The sequence below is a fragment of the Aulonocara sp. 'chitande type north' Nkhata Bay genome, linkage group LG16, assembly GCF_057382095.1.
Source record: "Aulonocara sp. 'chitande type north' Nkhata Bay isolate Kocher_YH1m ecotype deep benthic linkage group LG16, A_spYH_male_GT1.1, whole genome shotgun sequence".
NCBI lineage: Eukaryota > Metazoa > Chordata > Actinopteri > Cichliformes > Cichlidae > Aulonocara > Aulonocara sp. 'chitande type north' Nkhata Bay.
The window spans coordinates 5,435,326-5,459,240 of record NC_141359.1 but is presented as its reverse complement, the minus strand read 5'-3'; the positions used below and the strand labels follow the sequence as shown (position 1 = coordinate 5,459,240).

The window sequence follows — 23,915 nt, the reverse complement described above, 5'->3', positions numbered from 1 at the left end:
AGAAACTTGTAAATAACTCATGAAAGAATAAAGTTACATTGAAACCAAGCACACCATTGTTTTTCTTGTGACATTACCAATAAGTTAGATGTGTCACATGGCCCTCTTCTTATTGAAAAAACAAAGGTTGTATCCAAGATGGCCGACTTCTAAATGGCCACCATGGTCACCACCCATCTTGAGGAGTTTGCCCCCTCACATATACTAATGTGCCACAAACAGGACTTTAATATCACCAACCATTCCCATGTTATTGCGGTGTATCCATATAAATGCTTCTCCCTGTATATAATATACTATACCTTATATAATTATAACTATGTGGGTTTTAGACCTGGGCTTAGAATGGCATATGAACTTGTTTTTATTTATGAAGAAGCAGAACGTCCTCCCTCCCTCGCTGTATGTCATTATGTTGCACACTGGATCGCCTTCTCCACCCAAACACAACATAAATCCGGCCAACGATTCACTTCCTTATAAACCATTGAATCAGGTACTGGAGCTGTGACGTGCTAAATAAATCTTCGGACGTCATTGATCACTTGGGCGCTGTCTATTTTTTGACACATGAGCTGGAGCTTCAGCTTCACATCGCTACTTTGAGGTTTAATCATTGTGTGCGTGTGTTTTAGATATTGTGTTAGGGATTTTTAACTCTGGTCCTGCTGTCATCTGTAGAGTTTACTCAAGCTCAAAATGAAATATCCCATGTGAGTTTGAATTATTATTTTTCACAAGATTATTATTATTATTATTATTATTATTATTATTATTATTATTATTATTATTATTATTATCGTGAGCTGGTTTTAGCCCTGAAGCAAGCTAGACAGGGTCATCTGAACACGAGCGCGAGAGAGCGATGATGACGTCAACGACAGCCCGGGCAAGCCCAGCTGTGAGCGCGCGCGAGTGTGTGACAGTTCGTCGCCTGCTTTCGTACAACAAGGAAGTGGAGGGTATGTCACTGAAGGGAAACCTGCAACGAACGTGAAGCGCTAGTTTCCCCCTCCGAGGTAAGCCCCTGAGCAGCTATGGCGTGTTTGTTTGCAGTTGGATGTCTGCTGCTGCCACAGTTGTAGCGGTTTAGCTAGCAGTCTTTACAATGAATCGGAAGCTCCCACAGGATCAAAGGGCTACTCCGAGACGTTGGAGGCTCTCGTTTTTGCCTTTGTTAATGGTTTACAGATAACAGGGCGGTTTTGATATAGCTACAAATAGGAAGGGAAAATATCGCCAAATCTCACAGTCGGTGCATTAGCCCGTTTCTCATCAGTGTCCGAGTAAGCTTTGCCGGGGGCCGACGTGTTGAAACGCAAGACTGCCACACATCTGTTCGACCAACGCCAGTTGATCTAAACGCCAGTAGATCTGGAACACCGGAAGCACGTTCTCCTTTCTGGCTATATTAATTTCTTTCAAGGAAGCAGAAACGGTGACCGCGCTGTTAGGAGAGTTGTGCCTGTATAGTTGGATGTTAAAATGTCAGAAGATTGTTAAACCTATATCATGTGATATTGATGTCACTTGAGATTTGTGAGTGTTTTTGGTGATTGTGATTATGAAAGGCTAGTAACTAATCGAGATCTCGGAAGTGAAATACATTGATTGCTTTGTTGTAAGTGAAGATGCACTCCCATTTAAATATCGGTTTTCTGGGTTTTCCGATCACTCAAAAAAGTAGTCTGACATGTCATGACATGACTACTTTTTGCTTTCTGTTTCGGGAAATCGTCTCTCTGACGATTCTTTACAGACCTTTGCATCTTCATCAGCTTCATCTCATACATTCTGCATGCAGAGGTGGATGATGACAGTTCTCTGCATTGTTTTTCTTGCCCAGTTGAGGCACTGTATCCACTGTATCCTGAATCATCCCAGTGTGATGCGAGTGAATATTCTAATAACCACTTCTCGTGTTCTTGTCTTCCATATCTGGTAAAGCTAAGAGTCTTAAGTGCCATCTCCTTTTGGACCTGGCATTCTCGAGGCACCTTTCCTTTAAGAATTTTACCTGTGTGTTGGCAACGCCTGGCAGAGCCCCAAGTCTGTAAAATCTTCAACTCCCACCTCTGGCAGAACCTCGACAGCATTCTGGGGGGAGGCTGGGCACATGAAGACCTTGTTGTAGACCATGTTCTGCAACTCCTTTGCTGAGGCGGCTGCAAGGTGGTTGACCATCATGGTGGTAACCAACCCTTAACTAGAGGTCAAACCTGTAGTTCGAGGATTTCTAACATCTCTTTGAAGGGAGCAGTCAAGTTGGAGTCCTATTGGCTTTTCTCAGCCTGTAGGACTTAGGAAGCAGCTGACAGATACTGGCAGGCCAATTCCACTTCCACACCTGAAGCAAAAAACTCAGGCGTGGAAGGAGTTTGGGGAGGCCATGGAAAAAGAATTTCGGCCTGCCACAAAACTATTCTAGCAAACTGTCAAGTGACTATGGAAGGTAAAGCACGGTGTATGATGGGGGCGAGGTGTTGCTGACCTCAGGATACTGGGTGTCTGGCTTGTTACTACGAGTCATTTGATCCCTGTATAACCATTGCAGGAGCTTGGTCTGCATTGCCAGCAATAAGTCATACTCATTCTTGCACACGTGTTTTACTCTACCAGGGCTGTCCTGGTGTCCTGTTACAAAGTCTGTTCATAGTTTTTAGAGAAGCTTTTATGTGAGTATGTGAAGTGGATGATGATAATAATAATATAATAATGATCCATTAATATTGCCCAGCCCTAGTACAGAGTATTATTATATCGTTGAATGTTCAGCCACAGAAAAGGCTTGAAAATCGCCCTGTGACCTATCGCAAAAGTATTTTTTTATGATCAAACTAATAATTTTATAGGTCTACAATTTGCCAGTTTTCCTATTAAAAAGTGTATCATCACCCTTGAATTTTGTTCTGGAAAATCAGAGGTGGTCAAACTGGGAATTTTTGTGAAATTTGGTAAATTAATATGGAATGACCCACGTGTCCTCCTGAAGTCAAGTTGACCAACTCAGTGGACTGAATGGGCTCACACATACTCGTTAGCAGCTCAGAGTTTGTTTGTGAGGTAGTATGAAGCTGCGGACCACATCTGAATTAAGCTGTGCAGTAAAAACATGTCATATTGTAAACTAGGCTTTTTCCTGCCCTCTTAATATCTTTATTATTATTATTATTATTATTATTATTATTTATTATTAGCATTATCTCTTCTTCACTGTTCTATTCATCCTTTCAGACTGCTGACATCTTCCAACCAGCTCCATGGCTTTGTGGATCAGCTGACTGTAGTTTCTTTTGAAGATGGATATGAACAGAGACAGCAGGGCCATGTCTGCATGTACTTCATGATTTCCTTCAGCGCGAAGAGATTTGAATGCTGAGCCCTCATTAGCTGCCTGTTAGTGGGATTGTCCATACCTGTGTTCAAACATGGCTCCTGTTCCTCCAGGGGTCCGCCTGCTGGTGTCCTTTGACAGGGACCAATGGTGAGTTTAAATTGGACTGGCTGTCTAAAGGTGCTATTGACATTAAATTCTGACCAGATGTTGGTAACAACCCACCCAGTCCACAGATGTAAAGAAACCAAACCATAGATGGCCATAAATTATATGTAATAATGAGAAGTGGAACAGGGAAATAGTACAGAAACACATAAAGAAAGAAAGGTGCAAAAAGGCCTGGAAAGATTTTACCAGCTGAAATCTATCAGTAATTACAAAACTAACCTCTCACTTAGTGCAAATTAATATCAACTGGTTCAGTCCCAACTGGTGAGCTCTCATTACCAAGGTGTCACACAAGAAACATCTCATACTGGACAAAACCAATGGAGAGCTCCAGAAATATCTAGAACCAGCAGGCATGATTGTTTCAAAGAAAACAATAAGTAATGTCACATTTGCGGTGGGCTGTATGCAAGCTCACATACGTGACTGCACTGCTGAGGAAAAAGCATGTTGTGAACTACTGAGAGAACATAGTGTGGTCAGATGAGACTAAAATGAAACTAATAGCAACGCATGAGACAGTTTCCTCACACAGGAAGTGTGTTGAAGCTGTCATCACCAACAAAGGCTTTTGTATGAAGTATTAAATGCATTTCACTAAGCGTGAGTATTACATTATTACACATAATTTATGGACTTCTATGGTTGGATTTCTTTGCATGTGTGGATTGGATGGGTTGCTACCAACATTTAGTGATAATTTAATGTCAATAACATCTTTAGAGATATATTTACTTAGAAATTTGGTGACATATTCAATATTTATTTTACTCGCTGCATACGTTGAAACCGATCTTTCTGATCACCCTGTAAAGTTTACTGTACAAGGTCGAGCAGTCAGTTTCTGCCTCTTTGACGTAGTAGTTGGCCGTTGAGGCTGCAGCCGGCCAAGTGGCATTGTTGGAGCTGCGTCAGCAAAAATTCCCGGCAGGTAGTTTTACCTGTGCTTACACCTAGTTTCACATACCTGATGCTTTGTGTAGACTCGACTTTCAGGTTTCTGAAAATATGTTGGAATGTTTGTTATTTTTGGTTGTGATTGATTTATTTATAATATTTTTGTTGAAAAGATTTTTAAAAATCTTTCCATAATGCTGAATAAGCAGAACAGCAGTAACTTTGATCTCTTTCTTTCCTTTTCCTTTTTTTTCTTCTTTTCTTTTTTTAAGAGATCAGGATTTTTTTAAAGTAGGCTTTAAGTTGTTTGGGCTCATCTTTGGCCTGCATCCAGAAATATCATCTAAGTAGTTACGTTGGAATGAACAGGAACAAACCCATTTTTTGTTATCCTGACTTTGATTTAACAATTGATTTATTAACAAACGTGTTCAATAATTTTTCAGCAAAAGCAGGAGGGCACAGACTTCATAGGAAACACATCTTATTTAATGTTTCTGAAACATCCGAAGTTTTCTTTCTACTGCATGACAAATGCAGTAATAAGGTACACGTTTAAGACATTTGACCCTGTGTTTGGGTTTGTAAAGGTTTCATTAGTTACACTGTCTTCACTAAGCCTTTGAAAAGTTATAGTGGGATTTTGTTTTTTTACTTACTTGTGTGTTTATATAACTTAGATTAATTGTGCACTCCTCTGTGAACAGCTAGTGCGTTGGTCCCGGCCACCTATTATAAATGACCAATTTAGGGTAACACTGGTGATACAGAAAGGGGCAGTGATGTGACACTCCATGCGTTAAATGTAGGGGTCATTAATCATCAGAGCAGCTGGTAGGAAGCACAGCTGCTCTGCTCATCTACAAGGTTGAAACTGTTGGTGGAAGTGGTTGTTATTCACTTGAGCTACTTGTAATTCAGACTGCTGTGCACTGGATATATCTAGCTTTTATTATTTGAAGGAAAAAAAAGACAAATTGTTGCCCACTATGTTAGTTCAAGAATGAATCAGGTTTAAACATAGAAGTCATCTCATTTAAATGTAGCACACATTTTGGAGGAGTTGTTAGGTCTGTTGGTCCTAAACTTTGGGAGAAGCAACCTGTCACTGAGCAGACTCCTCGGGTTGTTTGCACTGAGAGAATTGCACATATTGCACATTGTTCAGTGTTTTGTTGCTACAATGATAATAATGATTCTGATTCTGTGGATACTTTCCAGACGCACTGTGATTCACATCAGGAACATTAATGTCTTATGTTACCCTTGAACATTTCTCTTCATACAGTTATCATCTTATATGTCTTAGTGAGACGTTTGCAGCCTAACACACCTGGTGGTTTGTGAGCACTTTGTATCTGTCAGGTTTCAAGCTGCTTTGTCAGATGATGGATTTGGTCACCCTGCTGTACCCAGGATGCACTGCTGCAACATACTAACCACATGCTGTCCAACTGCTGGATAAGAGTGTATCTAACTTTTTCTCGGCCCATTTTGAGTTTCTGCTGCACAGCCTGGTAAAGCCAACCATAGTCTGTACTGCGGGTCAAATGAAATGTGGATTTTGGGCACAGCCACACCTTCTCTCACGTCTTATTTGACTGCATTTGACTTTCTGTCTTGAGCCAGCCTCTGCTTAGAAATGACCTTACACTCAAGTCAGACGTGTGTGAGCAAAGACGAGCGTAAATGTGACTGACGTAACGCAAACAGTAAAGTACACAATCCAGGTACAGGATATCAGGATTCTATTACAGGATGTAATAGAATTTGTTGGCTCCTCCTGCTTATTGTAACACATGATACATTTAATCAGTTGATGCCAGGTCTCTCTTGGAAATGAGATTTTTAATCTGCCTAAATATTTCACAGTACTTTTGCCTTTTTATTTACATATGTTGTAGCGTTGGTCAGCTAGGTTTGGGGCATCAAATCAGTTTGCAACATTTCCTTGTAGGGCCACAAAATGTCTGCAGTGAACCTTTGTGCATTTTACAGTTTGAGATGTGGACTTTCTTAGTAAAATAACATCTAAAAATACAACAACTGCAACAATGTTTAAACTTGGGCTGGGCGGTCGACTCCATAGGCTAATGCTAGATGACTGATACTGTTACTGCCGCCAATGACAGTCACCAGTCACCAGACTGGGCGAATAGATTCATGTATAACCATTAGAGTAGCACTTTCACTCTCCTCCACCACAAATGTAAGCACACTGCACACAGTGATGCCTGATTTACCGTTTCCATGATAACTTAACATAAGCTGACAAATATCATCCAACAGCTAATATAATAATAATAATATGTTATAACAATTACGTGTTCTTTATTGTATTGTAAATGTGCTCACTTATTAAGTCCATTTTTTTAAATTCACTCCAACCAGCCAGCTACTGTATACATGGTGTTTTTCAGCCTGTCCATCTCTAAGCGCACTGTACCCTTGTTCTTCAAACAGTCTATTATTAAACAAAGAAGAGAAATGGCCAAGTTACCTGCACCTCTCCACCCTCATCCCCAACAGTCTGAAGAAAGGTTTGATACTCTGCTCCTCCAGACCACATAGGCCAGATACTGAACTCCACATTGCCCCATCAAGGTGTGAGTTTGTTGGTAACAGCTAGAAAGCATTTAAGCACAAAATAAAGCACTGTGACACTGTTACTCTCACAGCAGGGGGCTGTGCTACATGAACACAGCCCCAACATCCTTTTGTTAAGTATAATTTCCCTGGGGGAATTCAAAGTTGTGAGTTTGGTGTCAGTTACATCTTTTTTGTAGCCCACTGTATCTGGGGTAGTGCAGATGACTCATAATTATGGACATCTCAAACCTGTGATCTCCATGTTATGAGCTCCCTCATTTCTCAGAGCTGCCTTCCTGTGTGCTCTCCCTTCAGGTACAGAGCTCTCACCTTCATCCTAACCTTCTTGCTCTACACCAGTTTCCACCTGTCCAGGAAACCAATTAGTATTGTCAAGGTAAGATATGGTATTCCAGAAACAGTACATGGCATTAATGATTGTACTAATAGGTGCTGCACTGTTGTGCGATGTTTGTACACTGCTCCAAAAGATTAAAAGAATACTTTGAAAAAATAGCAAATCTCAGATGTTTGTAGCAATTATTTATATGTCAAGACCTCCGTATAAAATAAACTCATCATTCCAGTCTGTGCTCCATCACAGCTTGTTTACAGCCTTCGCTGGTTACGACCAGCTGGTGTACATTGTCCTAATAAACACCCGCAGCCTTGGGCTCTGTCCAAATCTCCCCCAAAGAAAAGAACAGGAGAAAGCTAAAAGAGGTAGCAAAGGAGCTTGATTTGTAATCCCAGTAAGAAAGAACACTGAACTGGAATGGATGCAGTCTGGACCCGGGACAAATTTATGAAAGAACTCAATGCAGAAAATCAACGGAGGTGGGACAAAGACTGAGTAGACGCTGAGTGGTGTGCTCTACAGCAGCGGTCCCCAACCTTCTTGGCATCACCGACCGGTTTAATGTCAGACAATATAGTCACGGACCGGCCTTTAAGGTGTTGCAGATAAATACAACAAAATAAAATTATACTACCGAGACAAAAACGGTGGTATTCTGTAAATATAATAATAAACGTGAATTCACTGTGTAATAACTTTATTAGCAGCGTCCTCCTGAAATGCACCAACAACATTGAGAGTAACATCCTCCTCTCTGCCCCTTAATGCTCTCTGGTCGCTATGGTAACGCATAAATATTTCTTTCTCTACTGCGACCATCATGGAGTCAGGGAGAAAAGTTACCCAATCATAGTAAAGACCCCTGTTTCTTCTTCCTGTGTTTTCTGTGTGGCTTAATGGTTTTGTGCTTACAGAGTGAGCTTCATAAGAACTGCTCAGCTGTCAGTGAAGCAGCCATCACTGCATCCAGCAGCAGCCAGCAGCCCTCCCTGCTATCTCTCCACACAGATGTCGACTGCGGCTGGAAACCTTTTGGTCTGTCTTATCTTGAGATGTTTTCATCTTTTTAGAATGTTTATAATGTTACAAGTTTACACTAAAGCATCATCAGCAGCAGGTTTCTTAATACTCATGCATGCAAAACAGAGATGAATGTGTCGAGCAATTAGTAAAAACTCGCAGATAAACAAAACCTGCTGTGCTGTCCTGAATTAAACACCTGTTCCCCATATTTACAGATAAAAGCAATTACAAACAGCTGCTGGGAGCCATGGACTACTCCTTTCTGTGTGCTTACGCAATTGGAATGTACTTGAGGTAAGATGGCAAGGTGTGGAGGAGGAAATGATTTTACACAGTAAACGTGAACTGGTGATGAAGAGAGAAGGCCGCAGCTGGCCAGTGGATTTGAATAAGGCACCTTCTTGCTATGAGGCAGCAATACTAACCATCTGCCACCCGCCGTTATTAGTTGGATTATTAAACTTTTTTTCTCTCAGTAACTCTCAAATATTTAAACTACTTTATGTGCTGAAATGTGTGATGGTTAATATGATGTCATCACTGTGCATCCATCTAGCGGCATTATCGGGGAGCGCCTGCCCATTCGTCTGTACCTCACAGTGGGCATGCTGGCCAGCGGTGTGTTCACTTGCCTATTCGGGCTTGGCTACATCTACAACATCCACAACCTGAGCTTCTATATATTTGTCCAGGTGAGGTGCAGGATGATCATTTTATAGGATGATATGTTCATTTACACCGCTCAAAAAATTAAAGTAACACGTTAACACACATCAGAGCTCAATAGTAAAGAAAAAGAACATCAGATATGTCTGTACTGATATAGACTGGGTATGAATAGGAATTAAAAGACTTCGTTTGATGAAAATGACAATTATAAACCTACAGAGGGATAAATTTAAAGAAACAATGAAAGTGAAAAAAGTGTAAAAATAATGTGGCAGGCTAGTCCACATCAAGGCCTGCTCCTAATGAAGCAGTGGGTGATATCCTGGGCATCTCATGCCAGATGTGGACCTCACTGTCAGCAGCACTGAGCTGCTGGACGGTGAGGTACAACCTCACATGACACTGACTTGGCTCAGAGACATTACTACGACTCCTACTTTTACAAGGACTCTCCAGCACACATAGGAGTGTAAGTGGATATGCACACGAAAATGCACAATGACAGGTTTATGTAGCAATAAACTTGCCATTGTGTATGTTTATACAGAGGAAGTGCACATGTGACCCTGTAAGGAATGCATAACAACAAACTGTTCTGCACAGTGATTCACCTTCTTGTCATTTTGCAGGTGGCCAATGGCTTGGTTCAGACCGCTGGTTGGCCTAGTGTAGTGACCTGTATCGGCAACTGGTTTGGAAAGGGAAGGTAATGTCTAAGAATTCCTGGCTGTATAATGCACACTGGCTGTTAGCAGAACAAAAGAAATAAAAAGTTGGACTTTATGACCGAACAAGATCCATCCATCTATTTTCTTCCACTTAGCCAGGGGAACTCACATTAGCATGTCAGTGAAGAGATATAATCTCTCCAGCATGTCCTGGGTATACCCTGAGGCCTCTTCCCAGTATGACATGCCTGGAACCCCTAACTCAGAAGGCATCCCAGTCAGATGCCCAAACCACCTTAACTTTCCATGTGGAGGAGAGCAGCTCTACTCTGAGCCCCTCGAACTGCTGCGCTCTTCACCCTGTCTCTAAGGGAGAAGCCAGCCACCCTTCAGAGAAAGCTCATTTCAGCTCGTCTGCACAGCTGAAAAGAGCAGAAATATCTGTCCATAGGAGTTAAATAGCAATTGATCTTTGAATACATGTCCTTACTTTAGTCATGTCTTAACTGCTTCAACTGTGGGGGCATTCGGAGGGTAAAACTCTTTCCAAATATCCTGGGATTTCCTTACCTGGAAAGTTCAGCATGCATAAAAAAAAACCAAACAACTGCCCAAATACTTGTGGAGCAGACTGTGTCTCTGTCAGCGTCAGCACTGTATGAACCGAAGGTCTCTGTTTCTGAGTCAGGCGTGGACTCATCATGGGGCTGTGGAACTCTCACACTTCAGTGGGAAACATCTTGGGCTCTCTGATTGCCGGCTACTGGGTCTCCTCCAACTGGGGCATGTCCTTCATCGTACCAGGGCTCATCATCATCATCATGGGCGTGGTTTGCTTTCTCTTTCTCATTGAGCGTAAGTACAGCTTCATCATGTTTTTCTGATGAGTGTTATAAGGAGTTTCTTGTTTTTCTAAGCGCACACATTCATTGCTCAAAGAATGCTTGCTATCAAATGAAATGAATGCATTTAGATTCAGTTAGCTGAGGCAGGCTGCTTCCTGTGATTGTCTTTTCAGTACGTTGGCTCTTTGAAGAATGGACTTTATAGCTGTAAATGGATTATGTTGTATTAACCCGATGGCACTGTTTTCATTCTTCAGATCCTAATGACCTAAAAAACATCTATACACAAAATTCATCTCTAGGCAAGACTGTAAGTACACAATTTTTGTTTGTTTTAATTTCTTATAATGAAGACTAGTTTGGTTCATTAAGCATGAATAATATTTCAGTGTAATATTAACTCTGTCATTTATAATTAAATGTGGAAATGAAGGAAAAAGTATTTTATTTTTATTTGCATTATCAATCAGCAGCCCTGTTTAGCTGTGAATGTCTCTCTTTGATTAGGTCCCAAGCAAGAGTTGGAATGGAGTGAACGGACACACAGAGGTGTATCTACAGTACAAGGACAACAAAAATCAGGTGTGTCTCACAGTTTAACTTAAAACTGAGATTATTTACTGTACTTACTGTAAGGCCACGCCTTATTCCATCACACATCACATGGTCATGATGGATAACCAATCCTACGCACGCACCACTGAACTAATCACCAAGTATGTTGTGTGTGTGGACTGCATGTACTGTATTTCCAAACATCTATCATCGATCAGACTAGAAGATTACAAGATTATAAGCTTGTAATCTTTTTTGCTTTACTCTAGAACAAAATCAGCCTTCTGTCCATGTTCAAATAAAACTTTAATACTTTGTCAGTGAAAAGTTTCTAAGTGGCACATTTCAGACTGTTGAACAATAAACTGTACAGGCCACATTTTGGAAGCAAGAAATGAATTTCATGTGTGCATCTAATAGGACCGATTGTCATGCAGCACCACAGAAACATGTTCTATTATGTCATTGTAATCCATTCAGGTCTGCTATTATTACAAGGATAGTATTCAAAACAGGAAGGTCAGTTCTTCAGAGATCTCTGCTGGTGGTCAGAGCTTTGGATGCTGGGTGAAATCACTGCTAGGCTGAATCCAAATGTCTGGACATGAGGAATGACTGGAGCGCTGAAGAATGCTCAGGGTGAACTCGTGTTTTAACCACTCTACTAAGGAGGCAGAAAGGGTCAGCATTAAAGGTGATGGGGGGTTGCAGTCAAGCACACTCTGACTGCAACAAGGAGCTCTGACTGATGACCATGATTTTTTTTAGTATTAATGTAAGGAGATGTTTGAATTTAAATATAGTACTTATCCACATCTGTACAGTGTCATCAAAGCGAGTCCTACCCTGCAGAGCACAGTGTGTCTGCACAGACTTAGTTTTAGAAAGCAAGTCTGCAAATATGAGAAAAATCAGGACATTCGGATTCAGCCGCAGGGTTTCTATTTTTCTCCTTTTTTTTTCTCCTTGTTTGGAAGGTAGTTGGGCGAGGTTTTCCAGCTCCTGTTCTCTCAAAACTTATCAGTGGGAGTTTTATCCTTAGGTCCTTTACATGAATGCACTGCTGGCAAACATCTACAGTATAACACCAAACTGCTGACATAATCGTACAGTTATACTTCACATACATGGTGACACGACGTGTGTTGGTCTGTACCATCTGAAGGGGAGAAATATTCCTTGGTTCTTTAATTAGAAAGGAGAATCTTTCAATAATTGGTCTTAAATTGCAGGTTGACTAAGTTCACTCTTTTCCATTTATTTATTTATTTTTGTAATTTTATTTATGAAACAAAAGTCCAGTCTAAGTACTGTCAGTGCTGACCCCTCGGGGTCCCCTTTGTTCTTCAGCTGTCCGGTGGTCTGGGTATGGGTACAGATCTTTGCTCTGCTCTCTCCCTCAGAGCTACGACACAGAGCTCCTGTTGCCTAGAGAGAGCGAGCGCATCCCCATGCAGCCGGTTGTGGTGGTGAAGAGTGAGTCGGAGCCGTCTGCCATCAGCTTCATGGGAGCGCTACGGATACCTGTAAGTCACACGTGCGAACCTGTGTCCATCACCTGCGTCACTCTGATGCTTTCACTGCAACAAAGTCTGACCAAGTCTCCTATCAGGCAAAAGTCTTGTGATGTTGTTTTAAGAGTGATGCTCTAAGTAAGAGCAGGATGTGTAAGATTGTTGTGTAAGTGCTTTAAGATAGAAAATCAATTCAGAAGAATCATCTTGTTTAGTTGCTCTGGTTTTTAGATCTTTTCTCTCAAAGTGAGAAAGAAACAACACTGAAAGGCTTATATTTGGACAGCTTTTGGAGCGATTAGCTTGCAGTTATCTGAGTTGCAAGCTGAGGCAGATCTAACGTAACTTATGAAGTAAGTCTGATTACTGTGTGCGTTTGTTTGTCTGCAGGGAGTGGTGGAGTTCTCTCTGTGTCTGCTGTTTGCTAAGCTGGTCAGCTATACTTTCCTCTTCTGGCTGCCGCTCTACATCACCAAAGCAGGTGAGGAGCAAATAGAAACCCGTCAGGCACGACTTCATGCATAGATTTTGACTGTGGATTAAAAAAACAGATTACATTGACAGACGTCCAATATGTCAAAATTTATACGTTGGCTATCTGAAGCAGGACACTGAATTATGGTTAAATTGGCAAAAAAAAAATCTGCAAAAATATTGGCCAACTGAGAGACTGGAGTAGTGTTTACAGCCGTATTGATCCTGTCAAAAAACATGACATCAGTCAACAGAAACATTTGAACTTCATTTATTGTCATTGTACAGTGAAATTAGCCAACAAGACCACAAAGGTGCAAGAAAGTGACAAGTTTAAAAACAACAATATAAAAAAAACACTATTTACACAATGTATAAGATACAAGAACATTGTGAGGGCGTAGATAAGGCATCATTTAACAAGTAAGGGTGAAGGAGCTCTAGTCATTAAGATGGTGAAACTGTTGGGTAGGATGATAATTGCACATCTGCCAGCATATTGCACAGGACACACACAGCTGCAACAGAATGACTGTAAGGGAGGAGTCTGCTCAGCCACACACACACACACACACACACACACACACACACACACACACACACACACACATACATTACCATAAGTTCAAAGTTTGGCTACTGTGCTGCAATTTAATACATACTAGATGTGTTGTTAAAAACAATAGGTCATACTGATAATGTCCTGTAGGTGTGAGAGCAGACAGTCAGCCAGGTCCTTACATAAACTGAACAGTTTTTATGAGCCTGGTTTGGTCAACAAAGGCCAGTTCACACTGGAAAAAGAGAAATCTATAGGACTGTGTGAAGATGGATTCATTTTGGTTTCTTTGGGTGCTGCTTGAAACTTGTTTTTGTTACTCAACGACCAATGAGCTTATGAATGGGCAAGGCATTAAAACCCTCCACAGCTGTTAAGACTCGTCCCAGAGTGTTGGTCAGTGAAACAAGATTAAGTTGTTCTGAAGATGAATGCAAGCCTCCTCGACTTCTCATTGTTTGTGCAGTACAGCCAGCAGTGGCAACAAAACGTTCTTTCAGTCCTTAAACATGTGAACTGTGGTGGACCTTGAGCTTCATGAGTTACTGTGACCTTCTGGTTTCATTTGTAATTAATCCACAGAAACATTGTCAGCATGTAATATAACATAGTTAAAGACTTTTCTATTGTCTGTTTGTAATGTAGTAACTGGGTTATGTAGATATAAAACCAGTATGTTAAACTGAAAGAGGCTGATACAGAGTGTGGCAGAGTTGGACAGGCTTCTCACAGATCACGGAGCAGATGTTTTGTCCTCAGGATATTCTACAGTGAGCAGTCCACTCATGTGTCAGACTGTCAGCAGACTGCTGAAGAAGGAGAACTGACATAATAGACTCTGTGTTTGTGTGTTTCAGCTCACCTGGATGCCAAAAAGGCTGGAGATCTGTCCACACTGTTTGATGTGGGAGGAATTGTGGGTATGTGCTGTTTGTGTGTGCTCGTCTGTCCCAGTGGACCTTCAGCCTCACTGTTTAGCAATGCTTGGGGACAAAATTGATGTCCCAAAGTTAGAGACTGTGTTTGTTTTTAATATTATATTCAGATTTGTGATCTAGAAAATGAAGCCATGCAGTTTACAGAGCAAAAGAACAGAGGGACATTTTCCCGTAGACATGCACACTGTGCATACACAGAAAGAGTCTCTCCCTGCTGGCCTTCAGACAGAATGCAGGTTTAAAATCTATTCAGCTTCACTTTTCAGACCTGGAAGCTTCGTGCATGCTTTGCATGTCTGTGGTTTTTGGTCTGTGATAATTAACCCTGATAGAGACCAGCTGTCAGGGTTTATGAAGCAATGTACAACATGATCACCATGAAGTATTATGATGATTAACGACTGAATGTGTCTTTCTGTCGTATAGGGGGCGTCTTAGCAGGTGTGATCTCTGATAAATTGGGGAAGCGAGCCACCACCTGTGCAGTCATGTTACTGCTAGCTGCTCCTACAGTAAGTCTTCACTGTACTGCAACAGTCAGGAAACATCGTCCACTGTGTGCTGCAAGACTGTGAAAACACTCTTTGATTATGAAGCCTGCACAGGGGAGATTAGACCTGGTTTTTGGCTCCCCCTGCTGTGCAGCACTTGACACAGTCACTTCATTAGGTGGTGCAGGTTGGCTCCGTTTTGCCTTCAGAACTACCGCGATTCTTCATTTCATAGGTGCTCAAAACATTCTTCAGTTGTTGGCTGATTGTCTAGAAAGTATATTTTCTGTCCCAGTACATCCTGAAGGCACACTGTCAGGTGGAGATCTGGTGACTGCAGAGACCCTTTGAGCACAGTGAACTCACTTCACATGTGAAAAAACTAGCAGACAGAAACTGTCTCAAAATACCAAGTCTGTGCAGTTTTTTGTTGTCCAAACTTTGGACAGTAAATGTAGCCTCAGTTTACTGCTGAGAGGAGTGACCCCCATCTGACATCAGCCATCATCAGCGCCGAGCAGCCAACAACCACGCTACGTTCACAGACACTTATATCACCTCTTTTCCCTTTCTGATGCTCAGTTTAAACATCAGCATCTTGACCTTGTCTACATCCCTAAATTGAGTTACTGCCATGTGATTGGCTGTGTATTTGCGTTAACTTGTTGAACAAGTGTCCCCTATAAAGTGTCCAGTGAGTATAATTGCTGAGGAGCAAAGATTACAACACATTTCATGCTATTTTTTTATAGTAAAAGGCTTACATGTAAGAGTACGAGGTGATATTAGACACGTAAGTGTTAACTGTCCTGTTTTATTCTTTTCCTGCAGCTTTACGGCTTCTCCATGATCAGTGAGTTTGGTTTGGGGCCAATGATTGGTAAGAACCAGCTAGCACTGAATGATAGTTAATCAGTAGGTCTGGAACAATTTTCTGTTCCTTAATTGTAATATATGTAAATGAAAGGATAAAGGCATGTTAGCATATGCTTCAGTAGTATGGCTCTGCAGTAAAAGGTTCAAAAGCGGCCTGCAGTCCAGACCTGTCATGTGTTGTTTGTTCAAACAGAAGCCAATCAAATTCCTCTCATACTGCAGGCTTACTCCTGGTTCCCAGGTTACTTAATGGGAGGCAGAGCCTGCAGCTTTCTGGCCTCCTTCTGTGGAACCAGCACCCACTTTGATTCACGAGTTGGACAATAAATAAATTCATATCAGCACTAGAGTTAGCTCCCCCTTTGTTTCCAGGTGCTGAGGTCCGTACAAATTTAGTCACATGAGCTGGTTGCATTTATTACAGTAGGTTATCAGTCAGCCATTGAATGTCCAATCAAATTTAAATAAACACAAGTGACTTGTTTACTGTGGCATAAATGATGACTCTTGGTTATTCCCTCTGAGCTGCTGATGGTCAAGGGAAGTTGGCATTATGGGATACAATGTAGTGCCTTCAGAGCAATATCAGCTCACATTTACTGTAATTACATGAACACACATTCTAATGAAGAGAAGTGCACATGCTAGTAAGACACTACCGGCAGGTTTGTGGAGGACACAAACACCTCAGCCTGCATGCATTTGTTTCCAGCAGTAAGATTTCAGTGGCTGCAGAATTTCCATTCCTTACAACCAGGATAAAACGTCCTTAATCTGTGTGCTTCAGGGATGCTGTTAGTGTGCGGAGGTCTAGTGAATGGACCGTATGCGCTCATCACAACTGCAGTGTCTGCTGATTTGGTAAGGATGTTTAACACTACTGTAATTCCAGTGTGATTGTGTTTGTAAATCATCATTTATTTCATTTTAAAATCACCTTTCTCCCCTTGTCGTCTTTTCCTCTGCCCCCCCTTTTTTCTATTTGGCTGTAGGGCACCCACAAGAGCCTGAAAGGCAACGCCAGAGCACTGTCTACAGTCACAGCCATCATTGATGGCACAGGATCTGTAGGTCAGTACTGCTGCTCAGCTTATGTTTACGGCTTGTTTGGATGAGAATGAGGGGTCTTATTAGGGTCCTATTAGTGATATGTATGATAGTAATAATTGTTAATAATTACATTTAACAAGTGCATGAATCCTCAGCCAAGAATTGATTTTAAATTTGTGTACAATGTAGTAGTAGTTCAGAGTAATGAGGGCATCTCATTGGCTCAGGCTAAACAACGAAGCTCTGGCTTTGTTGGATTTGATGATTATAAACGATACAAATATCAGTTTAGTTACCATTTAATGATGATTACATTAGCATGCCTTGTGTTATTTTTACTCATTTATAATCATCCCATGTAGAAATGTGAAGAGAGGATTCATGTACACGAATAATCTTGTTCATGTTTGTGATGTCAGGCGCAGCACTCGGCCCGCTGTTAGCTGGACTGCTGTCTGCAGGCGGCTGGGATCAGGTCTTCTACATGCTGATGACTGCTGACTTTCTTGCTCTGTTGGTAAGGCCTTTAACTTGCATCATATAAGAAGATTACAAAATGACAAAACGAAAGCAGAAAATTTGCACCTATGTGCACATTAGCACAGAATACTGGCCTCTTTGAACACACTGATAGTTTTCCAGCTCTTTGGTTCAGTCACTGCTGCTGTAAAGGTTTTTTGTAACAACAAGCAGCTGTTTTCAGAAAATCAGTCACTACCTGCTCAGCAGCAAAGAGCAGACAGATGCAGAGACCAGCTGGTGAAGCAGTGAAAAGTCAGATATTTAGCTCAGGAGCTGGAGTCGAGAAAACTAAGACAATGTTGTGTTTTTACCCTTGTTTCTGATGAATAAAATGAACTGAATGACGAGTGGTCTTGCTTGCTATAGAAAAACAGATGCTCATACTAATGTGTAACCTTGCAGCTTTTGCTACGGCTCGTGACAAAGGAGCTGGCCTCATCTAAATCCCATCCTATCTCCACAGTAGAGTAAGTCCTCCTGTTATCTCGATCATGATTATACTCAGCCTGACTGCTGCTTTTGGTGCTGTACTGTAATTCTTGTGTATCTGCATTAATTTGATGTTCAAATGTTGGGCTGCTGTTTTTTTTTTGTTTTGTTTTTATAACAAAACAGTTATAATACACTTAGAAGTACTTCAATGTTTATATTATATCTTTCAAACATGCAGATAATAAAGTTGAATTCTACTCATATGGATTAAATACAACATGATGAGTGTGAACACTGGCTTTGCCCCCAAAAATAAATAGGCTTAATCTACGATCACTATGATCTTTTTTTAGTTTACAATCAGAATCGCTCACATGGAGAAAACAATGCTTCTGATTGTGTTGGTAGTCACATGACTCAAAGCCATCATGGAGCTTCATTCCACTCATTGTAGCTAATGTAGTATCAGTGGGCAAAGATGACCGATGGTAATGAATGTAAAATGTCTACAACAATCAGATGTAAAACTCTGTTTTAACAACGAAAGAGAGCCGCAGATTAAGAATAACTAAGGATTAAATGCAGCGTGGGACACCAGTGCATCATGGGAAGCCCTACCAGACTAGGTCCATTCCAGTGTTGCTACAGGAGTGATCGGGTCACCTGATCCAGCCCAAACTATATGCTTTATCAAAAAGGGAATTTTTAAGCTTAATCTTAAAAGTAGTGAGGAGAGGGGTTTGAAAGCCGAAGACTCTGCATCCAGTTCTACTTTTAAATTTCCTGGGAACCCCAAGTAAGCCTGCAGTCTGAGAGTGAAGTGCTCTACTGGGGTGATATGGTCGTATGAGGTCTTTAAGATAAGTCTGGGCCTGAATATTCAAGAGCTTATATGTCCAGGTTTCTTAGGCAGTCACTGTATTACTGCATGTTTAAACTACAGCAGAGGACAGACTGATGTTTATAATGGCAAGAACAGACTGCCTTATACTAGGCTGAATTTCTTTTTAAAAAATCAGGGATGAGGGGAATATGAGGGCTTAAAATGGGAAACCACATCCTCTAAGAGGGACAAAGTCACAAACTCAACCTGAGTAAAGGCAGCAGCACAGAGGGGTCAGGAGAGCTGTGATAAGAGCCCTGGTGGTGACAGCCTTTTAATAAAAACGCTCAGGAAATTATTGCATATATCAGGAGAAGCTTAAACAGACATGCTGTGGAGCATTAAGGACAGAGTCAGTAGTGTTAAATGACACATGTGAGTTATGGCCTTTGGAGGAAATGACATTTGCAAAATATTTCTTTTTTGGCTTTTTGATAGCGTTGCAGTAATGACACCGGCAGTCTTTTAAAATGTAAAACGACACCTGCAGTTTAATCTTTCCTATCTGCGCTGTGCTCTGCGACATTTCCTCCTGACAGCATGAGTCATTAAACCAAGGCTCAGGTTTAGCTTTAGCTGTCTGGTTTTTAAATGGAGCCGCAGAGTCCACGATGGTTTGACAGCAAGAATAAAACCAGGAACTAAACTCCTTTCAGTCAGAATGGCCACAGAGCTGATTGAAAACAGCAGAAAACAAAAAAGGGAGATAATAACCCGAAGGCCAAACAGGAGCACAACATGTAACTGCAGCATGTGTAAAACCAACAGGCCTGCCTCTGACCAACATATCCATGCTCATAGAGCCGGTACAGAGTGTACCAGATTTAAAAAGTCAGTGAAGCACAGAAAGTTCTTTATGAAGTTCTTATTGGGGGGCATGTTTCAGTCACACACAAAACATCGAGATCATGGGAACTGAAAAAGTCCAGAAGAATAAAAGTTTTCCTTACTAGTGATCTGGTGTTCACCAGGCAGGAGCTGGAGCTTTGGCTTCGGAAAGCTGAGAGACCCGGTGCAGCAATCTCAGGTTTCAGAGATATTCTCGTGCAGGTTTAGCCAGAGCATAGCCGGCAGGGCCGGAGAGTTCATTACAGCTGATCATGGGTACCAGGCAGGTATCAACAGAATCCGGGAAATGGAGAGGCACAAAACAATCTTTGGAGCCATCCATGTGCTGGTCAGACAACAGCAGAATCATACCTCAGGGAAAACCTCACCTTTACCTGTTGAGTGCTCAATATATAAACACAAGCAATCTGTGTGAGTGGCAGAAGAGCAGCCACACACACCGACATCATCTTAATATCACTAGTGGAGAATGAAAATGGCAGACATGTCTTCAGTTAGACATGCCGAATATCCAGTTGTGGCCAAAAGTTTTGAGAATGACGCAGATGTTGGGTTTCACAAAGTTTGCTGGGATGAGTTTGAGTTCAGTCTAATAACAGATAAAATGATGCGTTTCAGCGGTCGTTTTCATTATCTACATGCATGTTAGAGTCACCCACAATAATCATTTTAAAATGATTTGAAACTCTGAGTAAGAACCAGGTGGACGATGGATTACAGCAAATAAAACTGTTTTTCCAATTTTCTGGCTAAGATGCACAAACTAAGTGTCAGGCTTTCAAAAGATTTAAAACTCTGTGTGTTTGGTTGGTTCAGGAGGTTTACACAAGAACTGCACATCTGAAATAACTCAGACATAATTTAAAATTATGTTGCTGATGTCTCTGTGCCAAATTCTTCTATGGTCTTGTAAGATTATGGAAGACCAGCACCAGACATGTTACACATTAAAGATCTTATTCTCTTTATTTTTCTTATTTTTTTTTGTGTGTGTGTTTGGTTGAGCTTATACTTGAGTTTCTTAAAAACCAGTCCAAACTTGGTTCATGACTGGAATATTCTTGTCCTTGTACGACTACAGTCAGTGATCGACTATGTGTTCTATCTCGGGCTGAATGTGAACATAACATGTGCAGATTGATTTATTTCCTAAAAACAAACCAGCTGTAATGTTCCCTCGTGGGCAGGAAGTTCACTGGTGTTGACTGTAAAGCTTAATGACTCAACTTATCAACACAGCGTTAATGTTTGTCTCTTATTCACAGGTTGAAGGAACACTGAGCACTTTGATTGCACTGCGTACACACCTACACGCAGAGTGCAATGAAACCACTTAAGGTTGATATGGATTGTGACTGGACTGCCCTGACAGATGAAACTGATTGTTAATAAACCAGCGTGTATGCTTGTGTGCGCCTACAATCATGCTGCAGTGCTTTACTGATGAAGAGCTATGACTGAAGCTGTAGCTGCTGCGCTGAGCAAGCAGCGCGGCACACAGTTTAAAAGTCTCATGTGCACTTACTGTACTTGCTTAACTTCCCAATGTCCCTCTTAGCCCTTGAATTCAGTTTGAACTTGATGACTGGTATGTCTTGCTGCTCACTTGTATGTTGGAACTTTTTCAACCTTACCTGTCCAGTTAATTTAAGGGGCTATTTGTAATTGTGTGCCTTTTACAGTGGTACCTAGCTTTGATAGTTGTTTTTTAAAGTTATCAATCACAGAATTAAGAAGAGCTTCATCAAAGCTGGGGTCGTTGCCGGGACTAAAAAAACGTCAGACCTGCTACAAAAACAGCAAGCATGCAGTTTTTACACTTTACTTCCTGTGTAGTTCTGTAGCAAATATACAGAAAACATACATGATAGAGTCTCAGGTAACACTGTACTCGCCCAGGACTTCATGATAAATAGCACTTTAACGATTGTAGTTCTGCCAATTAGAACCACTAAAACTGGAAACACCACAGGTTGCTAGGTCTCTGTGTCCTTACTGTCTTTTTTGTATGAATAGTGTTTTATATTGTTGGTGTTTGTATTGGCAAAATTTTCATACAGTTCATTTATTTGGTGCCATGTGAGCTGTCTGTCAAAGTTTGAGGCTTATGAGGAGGACTGATATTTTTATTTTTATTGTTGTACTGGGATAAATTCATATACCTCTACCCAAAACCTGGACAGAACCACTTCTTAATATCGTGCCTAGAGCTGTTAACTTTTTTTGAAATAAAATTTAATCAGATAGCAGTCATCTAGAAACGGTGATGCAGAACTAATTCCATCATATCTGTTGAAGAGAAGAAGGAAAACAAAGACCACCTCGTTGAACCAAAGAGATGATGGGATTGGTTTAGTTTACATGTGTATTTATTTTGAAAATCATTTTTGTTTCCTTTTCCATTGTCCTGTGGTAGTCTGTGATTTAGTAATAAAATGAATGTAGCTGATCTCTCTCTCTCTCTCTTTCTCTCTCTATACACACACACATCTGTGTGGTGATTTGGGGGGGGGGGGTTATTTATGTTAGATGAATAAGACTGTTTCTGTTTTACGGTGGAGAGAATATTTAAAGAATATTTATTGAGAAGGACTGAACACTACATTTAATTCTTGTTCTCATGATCTTATACGCATTAAAAATTCACAAACTGTATATCATGAATTAAAACATTGATTTATTTTTCTGCAGATTTGTGTTTTAATCATTAAGAGTGATATCTTGTATGTATTTAACCTATGAAATAGGTTTATGTAACTGTATTTTAAAGGGGATCTTGGTGGTACTCTTAAGACAATATCCTTGGAACAAGACCACATGTAAATATTATGTGTCAGTGGTAAGATTAATACTTGAGACCTTGTGTGCCTTTCTTGGTTTTTGCAGGGCAATTTTTTTAAGTTTCCATGGAAATGAACTTGGTTTGAAGTTGATTTATGTAGAGAAAACAAATAAATCATGTGCTTTTTTCACTGGTTGAACCTTGTGTTGCCTGTTTTGTAGTATGCTACTGCAAGCCAGCTTTTACATTAATTTGTACATGATGTGGACTCACCTGGAAGTGGCAAGTGTTGTGGAAATGGTAAGCTGACAAGGAGAATCCCACTCAGTGATACATACAGACTCTAAGTTACACAGAAGCACATGAACAATAGAGAAAAGCCAAAGCTACATGATGATCCTTGAAATTAGCTAATAACACATTTATTCCATTAGATCCACCTTTCAGGCTTTGATTTCACTTTTCTTTGATGGTTGATGGTTACTACAAAGATGAGTACACACAAACAAAATTCAGTCCATTGGTAATATATGAAGGAAACTACAGTGAGGAAGACTAAGATACAGTATGGTGGAAGCAAGAGGCGTTTATCTGCCCACATATCTCTAAGGCCATTTCAAGCCTCATAGCACAAACAATCAGGCCTAAATACTCTCAGCTGTTAAGGACTAAACCATTATTTTACTGTCAGGCAAGTTTTCCCAATTCTAACCTTCCCCCAACATTGTACAATACACCATTTGAATAAATAAATAGACATTTTATTATTTTTATGGGATTGAATGTTTTTTATTTCACCCTTACACGTTAACAATGTTACAAAAATAAAACCCACTAAAAACCCCATGCACAGAGAGTTCCCACCCTTGGCCTCTCCCAGAACCTTTAAATGGTGTCCAGATCCCTGGGGAAACATTTGGGAGAGGACACGGAAAAGGCAGGTGAGTGATCACACCTCAACAGCAACATTTTGCACCAACCTTTACCTCTAAGCTTTGTACACACATTTGCCTAAGTTTTCCTTGTGTGTGTGTGTATATATCTATATATCTATAGAAAAAATAAAAAACACCCAGCACGCCCCTGTGGGCGGTTTATCCTTCAAGCTCGGGTCCTCTACCAGAGGCCTGGGAGCTTGAGGGTCCTGCGCAGTATCTTAGCTGTTCCCAGGACTGCGCTCTTCTGGACAGAGATCTCCGATGTTGTTCCCGGGATCTGCTGGAGCCACTCGCCTAGCTTGGGAGTCACCGCACCTAGTGCTCCGATTACCACGGGGACCACCGTTACCTTCACCCTCCACATCCTCTCGAGCTCTTCTCTGAGCCCTTGGTATTTCTCCAGCTTCTCGTGTTCCTTCTTCCTGATATTGCTGTCATTCGGAACCGCTACATCGATCACTACGGCCGTCTTCTTCTGTTTGTCTACCACCACTATGT

At 41.0% G+C, this 23,915-nt stretch overlaps 1 protein-coding gene across 4 annotated transcripts; it reads left to right on the top strand.

Moving 5' to 3' along the window:
* Positions 1 to 889: 889 nt before the first annotated feature.
* On the top strand, positions 890 to 22,672 carry slc37a1 (solute carrier family 37 member 1). Of its 4 annotated transcripts, XM_086266602.1 has the most exons (22): positions 890 to 1,019; positions 3,235 to 3,484; positions 6,866 to 7,006; positions 7,307 to 7,388; positions 8,264 to 8,384; positions 8,588 to 8,666; positions 8,929 to 9,064; positions 9,671 to 9,747; positions 10,398 to 10,564; positions 10,812 to 10,864; positions 11,062 to 11,136; positions 11,590 to 11,628; positions 12,513 to 12,635; positions 13,014 to 13,104; positions 14,514 to 14,576; positions 15,021 to 15,106; positions 15,917 to 15,965; positions 16,749 to 16,822; positions 16,954 to 17,032; positions 17,431 to 17,528; positions 17,936 to 18,000; positions 20,963 to 22,672. In XM_086266602.1, exons 2-22 carry the CDS (start codon positions 3,429 to 3,431, stop codon positions 20,976 to 20,978), a joined length of 1,770 nt encoding a protein of 589 aa, XP_086122728.1. In that variant the 5' UTR covers positions 890 to 1,019; positions 3,235 to 3,428; the 3' UTR covers positions 20,979 to 22,672. The 4 variants fall into 4 exon arrangements, with proteins under 4 accessions (XP_086122728.1, XP_086122730.1, XP_086122729.1 ...); XM_086266604.1 differs by lacking the exon at positions 6,866 to 7,006; XM_086266603.1 differs by lacking the exon at positions 11,590 to 11,628.
* The last annotated feature ends 1,243 nt before the right edge of the window (positions 22,673 to 23,915 follow it).